Source organism: Echeneis naucrates, chromosome 4, assembly GCF_900963305.1.
Source record: "Echeneis naucrates chromosome 4, fEcheNa1.1, whole genome shotgun sequence".
Classification (NCBI taxonomy): Eukaryota; Metazoa; Chordata; class Actinopteri; order Carangiformes; family Echeneidae; genus Echeneis; species Echeneis naucrates.
In genome coordinates, this window is record NC_042514.1 from 6,157,307 (window position 1) to 6,163,306 (window position 6,000).

A 6,000-nucleotide genomic window follows, 5' to 3' on the forward strand; every position below is an offset into this window, starting at 1 on the left:
CTGGGAATCGTGCTAAAATGAGAAAGAAAACATGCTTGGATTATTTCTCTTACCTGAGAGAAATTGAGCCCATTGAGGGGGTGGCACTGCTCCTCGACCCGCTCCACTGCCCCCGTTGTCTTTCCCATTCTCTCAGCCTCTTGAGCCAAGAACAGGTCCAGCACCGGCGTCCCCCTGGATCGGACGTCCCACTCTGTCAGCGAGTTTACCATCAGCATCACCCATACAGGCCGCTTCCTCTCCCAGTTTCCCGCAATGGCGTTGAACAGGTAGTCAGCGTACAGCCCGCGGCCTCGCTGGTCGGCGGTCATCCAGTAAGGCATCATGTGTTTGACGTAGTCCAGGTGGCGTTTTAGGCGGCGGTACAGGTCCCGAGGTAGCAGCATCTGGAGGCTCTCTCCGTGGGGGAGCAGCTGACAGCTTGTCAGCTTGGAGATGGTCAGCGGATCAGTCAGGTCTAATTCAAAGAAAACATTGGGGCTGTTGTGGAAAGCCTGCTTGGAGCTGTTTGGGATGAAGTCCCAGACTCGTGTGTAGGGAACGTGGATGGTACCAAACAAGTAGGAAGGTGGATGAGGAGGTGCACGCTTCACTCTCCACAGGAAGGAGTTCTTGCCGCTTTCCTGTGGAAGAGTCAGCGGCAGAGGAAGCAGAAAGAAAATAAAAGATGAAGGTCAAGACTTTGAAATCTAAAAGGAAACAGAAACACCGCAGCCATCACGTTGGAACAATTCAACTTGCCTTAAAACTAATACTGACACATTTTTCCTCGATTGTGGTTTATTGGCTCGTAGGCTCGGGTCAACAAGTTAAAGATTGAAATACCATTTTGAGATGACGGCAACTCTGGGCCGTGCTGTGAGGGGCTTGCTGCTGTGGTGCAGGCAGGGAGTTTATAGAGGGGCCTTCTGGGCTGTAAACAGACCCCTGTGTATTGTTGAGGTACATTCCTTGGTTGCCAAACCCTCTATCGGCCTGGGAAGCGCTCTGAAGGCTGCGGTGCAAATATACTGCACTGGAGCTCATAAAAGCCAAACGCTGAAAGAAACCTGCTCTCTATTCTGACCCGCTGTGACACTTTTGTTGTGATTCTTTTTTCTTTTTTTTTTTTGTCTTACTCCAGGCCCGGAGATGCCGTGCTGACAGCTTGAAGTACAACACTATTTTTGTCCTCTGCGGTTAAAGGAAGTGTTTGTCTGCGGTGGTTATCTTTACACAAAACAATGTCACAATGGAAATGAAATAATCACAGCCACTTTAAATGGAAATATGGCTATATTGCAGTTAAAATGTGGTTCTCGTTAGGTGCGCTGAAAATGTGTTGTGCATGACTTTCATGTTGGCATTATTCAAATATATATATAAAAAAAGAATGACTTTTTATAAACAATATCCAACTCCTGGCTTCTGAGACACGGTGTAATCAGGCATTTGAGGGATGAAGCCCATTACTGTAAAATAAAGTTATTCTTAAAAAATGTTTACTTCTAAAATTTAATCAAGATTTCCTTCAGCTGAGTTCCAGTTATGTTGCACTTTGCCAACGCTTTTTCAGAGACCTGCCAAAGAAACCAGTGAAGTCTTCTTGCGGGATGTTCTGTTATCATCATAATTAACTGCAGAGGAACATACAGCGAATCCTGGCACTTTCTCCCCTCTAGACAAAATAAATCAAAAGCGCTAGATTTCATTTCTGAGGGGCGTTCAGCTCTCGCAGATGCGCAGGAAAAAAAGTTAAAACTGCTCCTAAGTTTCTGATTTAATTTTCACATTGGCCGAGCGCAGGGCCTGCAGTAGAGCACACACACATATATAAAATGTTATGTGTTGCTATGGTCATGTGTAATGTGTAAATGTGCGCTTGGGCCTGCACCCCCCCCCCCCCACACACACACACACCACCACCACCACCACCACCACCCCCCCCCCACACACACACATACACACCACCACCACCACCACCAACTGAAGGCTTGGAGAGTGGAAAGTGTGCCTGTCTGCGTCCGGAGTCTGGAGCTGAAAGCTGCGTGGTCTTTTCTGGAGAGCCTCGGCTCGTTTTTATGGGGAAAAAAACGCTCTGAACAGAAAACAGAGACCGCTGAACGCGGAGGAGCACGGAGATCTCTGTGATCTCTGACAACACATCCGTTATCCTCAGGACTCAGCGCACTAATGAAACATCAGCCTGTGATCTCTGAACGCCTCTAAATGACCACATCAGGAACGTCTTCTTCCAGCACAGGTCGTGTTTTAGATTCTTTTTTTTTTTTTCTCCATATATGATGTTTTCATCCATGACTTTGATCATCAGCTTTTCTCTCCATCAGTGCGCTCACAGTGGGAGGCACACACACACACACACACACACACACACACACACACACCTTCTGCTCAGCTCTCATCCACAATTTGACCAGATTCGCCCGATAAGTGCAACTTTTAACGGGCCTAGCGCTGAAAATGAAACGCGATCGCTTCTGAAAGGTCAGAAACTTTTTCCAAATGAAGTCAAGTCACCCGTGGGTGTTCCCCCACTTGCGTTTGTCACATAAACAGCACATGAAGTTGGCGAGTGGTGAAGATTTCTTTTGGCAAACGTTCATGGAAGCTGCACATTTTCTCAGGAAGCTCTGAAACAGGCTTTAAATCCCTGAACCAACACAGAGGTCTCACCATTATTGTCACCAGTTTTGCTCTTATTATTGCTGTTTTTGTTTTATAATCATACTCATCATCATTATATATAATATTAATAATCATTATTATTATTACAGGCCGTAATTGAAGCTTTACTTAATTATTTAGTGGCTTCGCTGTACTTCAGTTTCTTATGATAAAAGGCATTCTGTGTTTACAAGTTCTTAACCTTTGACCTTTTAATAATCACATTTTAGTGTACATAATGCATGTAATAATAAATTGATATTGTGATTCAAAAGATTATGAACTGCTGTAAGTTTAAATGATTTGATTGTCATTATTATGACCCAAACTTCAATAATTTAGGAAAACTTTGACACCAAGTGCCTCCGTCCTGTCTTCGCTGGCTCTTATGGTATTAAATGGGCTCTAATATGCTTAAACACTCCATATCAGGCAGCATCACGCCTTTGGTTTGATTTAAAAACTAAAAAACGCCACTCACCGACTTGGGCGCGTCGCACTGCCTGGGTCGGTCCGGTCTGTGTGCGCCCCAGGGTGCCGCGGCGTGCAGCAGGGCGCTCAGCAGCACCCATCTGAGTCCCGGCGGGCAGATCATCGTGTCGAGGTGTGTGGACACTTGTGACAGTCAGCTCAGCTCCCGGGACAAGTTTTTTATTACCGCTGTCCTTTACGCTTTCTTCTGACTGTCCCACTTTTCTCCGTGTCCAGTGAGGTTGAAACGCACTCACACGCACCAAAAAAAAAAAAAAAAAAAAAGTTACCGGTGCCCTCTGGGCTCACATGGGTCGCTCTGCTGGGGAACCATTCCGGACTGACTGCCGGACTCTGAGACGGTTCCTGCCTCCCTGAAAGTCGAAGCTGCAGCTCCAAAACTCTTTGGAGAGTTTTTCAGCGGCGCGCTCCGAAACTTTGGAGCGTCTTGACTGGGAGAGAGGGAGGTGGGACGATTTGAGTGCCCGCCACCCCACCACCACCACCACCACCACCACTATAACCCACCTTCTTCACCACCCAAAAAACGCTGAACACACGCATTCAACGCGCACGCACACGCACGCTCCTGTTTCTTTTCCGGCGGTGGGAGCGCAGGTCTGGGCAGGGATGCCGCTTTTTCTCTCACAAGTCTCACAAAACTGCACCAAAAAGAGCGATTGCTCTCAAACTGATCTGATAACGTCCTGCTGTGTGAGTTTGGACTTTTCCTCATTCCACATGCTCGTTCTTTCTCCGAGATTAACGGCATGGGGCCAACAGTACAGGCTCTGCCTCATGCTGAATGCCTGACTTTTTTACTGTTTAAAAAGAAAACTGCAGTTCCCCGACACTGGTTGGCATTTATCATGATTTAGTTTTTATTTTATTATTTCTTGACTTCTGGCAGCCTGAAGATGTCAAAATCAAAAGCAAAACTCTTAACTCAATAATACTTGTCAGTAGTCTCCTGAGCAGTGAGTTGTTAGTTTAAAATTCATTCCTGTGCCATGATGTGTGTGTGTGTGTGTGTGTGTGTGTGTTCTAGTCTCTGTCACTGATAATGCATGTGGCACACACACTGTTGGCAGGCCGGACTTTTGTTGCGTGTGGATTTTCAGCAGTCCTTCAAAAGATGTATATGAACAATTTTTCAAATGTTGTCACGTGGCTCCTCTTGCAGGGATTACATTTATCTCTGTCCTTCTCTGTTTAACAGCCCCGCCGTAGCCCCTCACACATGAATGTTGGGGGGTCCGCACATGATTAATGTTCATAAATAAACAAGGTGCAGCAAAGACAACTGTGAGAAATATTTTATTTATTCAGTCTTCTGAAGATGGAGCGGGCAAATTGGATGTAAATGCTCATGATGAGAGAAAGTGGCCTCTCTCCGAGCAGGCCGGGATGTCAGTTCTCCACCACACTCAGCTATGACCTCGGTTTATTGTCCAAGTGGCAGACGGTGTGACAGAGTCAAGTAGTGGGAAATTTATCATGGAGACCCCTCAAACAAGTGGCACCGGGCCCCTCCCTGCAGGCCAGAGGCAGACAGACTTTGGACAAGCAACTCTTTGTCCCGGGCCATGTTCTCCCCTCCTCTCCACTCCTCTTCTCACCACTCTGTGCTCACTTCTGTGAGCGGGCGGCTCTGTCAGCAGCTCGCTGTCCCTGTGTGCTCATTGTGTTTTCCATTCAGATCAGGCAGATTGGCCGTTCGTGCCGCCTGCCTTTGATCAGCTTGTGTTTTTAACATAGTTTCACCTTGTAAAACTCCGACACCTCTGCCCTTTTACCCTCGACTGTCACTGCTCGGTCGACGGTTATCAAGATTTGATCGTCTGAAAAGCTGAGTCAATATTTCTTTGTTTTATGCACTCGCCCAGTGTTCTATTTGAATTCAGCCTTAGATGCACAAAGGCAGCGTATAAAAGAATAACAAAATAGAGCCATGTTGATGTAATCTAATCTTTTTATCCTTGCTGCTCTGTTTCTCCCCTTTGTGACTCTTGCTCTGAGACAGGTGTGGGATTTCAGTTAGCAGTTTCATCTGCTCTAATATGGCCACCTGTGGACTCAGGTACCAGCTTTAACCACACCTTTTGCAGAATGCTTCCCTTTGAAGGAGCTTTCCACATTCTTGGCCGGTAAGAAGCAGGCTTATGAGCGGCTGGCTGCAGGAGATTCCTGGATGGGAGCCAGTGCTTACTGCATAGTGCACGTATAGCTGGGGACGAAAGAAGACTCTAAAGTTAATGTTCTGTTCGGAGACCACAGAAACACTCACTCACAAAATGCACATCTGGGAAGGCAGTAGAGAGAGCAGAACCATAGAGAGGATGTAGGGTGAGAGAAGAAGGTATTTTTGAAATATTAAAGTCTTGCCTTGCCAGTATTGATGCGTTTCATCACTTTCACTGACTTTACATACTTTGGGTCCATTATACACAGTATGTGCCCCATATGGACGGACGGAAGAAAAGAAGGGAGGGAGGGAGGGAAAGAAAGAGTGAGGAGACCTTGTTAATGTTTGCAGCCCCTGCAGCTCTATAAGGATCCTGTGTCTACATGTCCTTGTGGCTTAACAGCTGCTTGTCTGTCTGATGTTGTGCAGAAATCCGGCCGCAAAACCCCACGAATAACTCCCACCCTGCACATCAGCATCATAACTCCTGAATCAGTAGGTAATGTCAGAGCTAATGCTTCTATTATGAGTAGAACTGCCGCTACACTGCATGAGAGATGAAAGTCTTGATACGGTGACTGAGCAATTAGTGTAAAGGGAAGTGGTTACTGGGGCTGGAAATATAAGATGTGCATTTGTTTATTATGTACACAGGGACCCCTAGTGGTGTGAAGAAGAAC

At 46.5% G+C, this 6,000-nt stretch overlaps 1 protein-coding gene across 1 annotated transcript in view; it reads right to left on the reverse strand.

Annotated features, from left to right (window-relative positions):
• Positions 1-3,586, reverse strand: part of trabd2b (TraB domain containing 2B) — a 58,550-nt gene extending 54,964 nt beyond the window's left edge. The window contains exons 1-2 of the mRNA XM_029500312.1: positions 3,146-3,586; positions 54-623 (exon numbers count right to left, since the gene is read on the reverse strand). Of these exons, the coding sequence (XP_029356172.1) occupies positions 54-623; positions 3,146-3,259 (684 nt within the window). The 5' untranslated portion in view covers positions 3,260-3,586. The remainder of the gene's footprint in view (positions 1-53; positions 624-3,145) is intronic.
• Between the last annotated feature and the right edge of the window lie 2,414 nt (positions 3,587-6,000).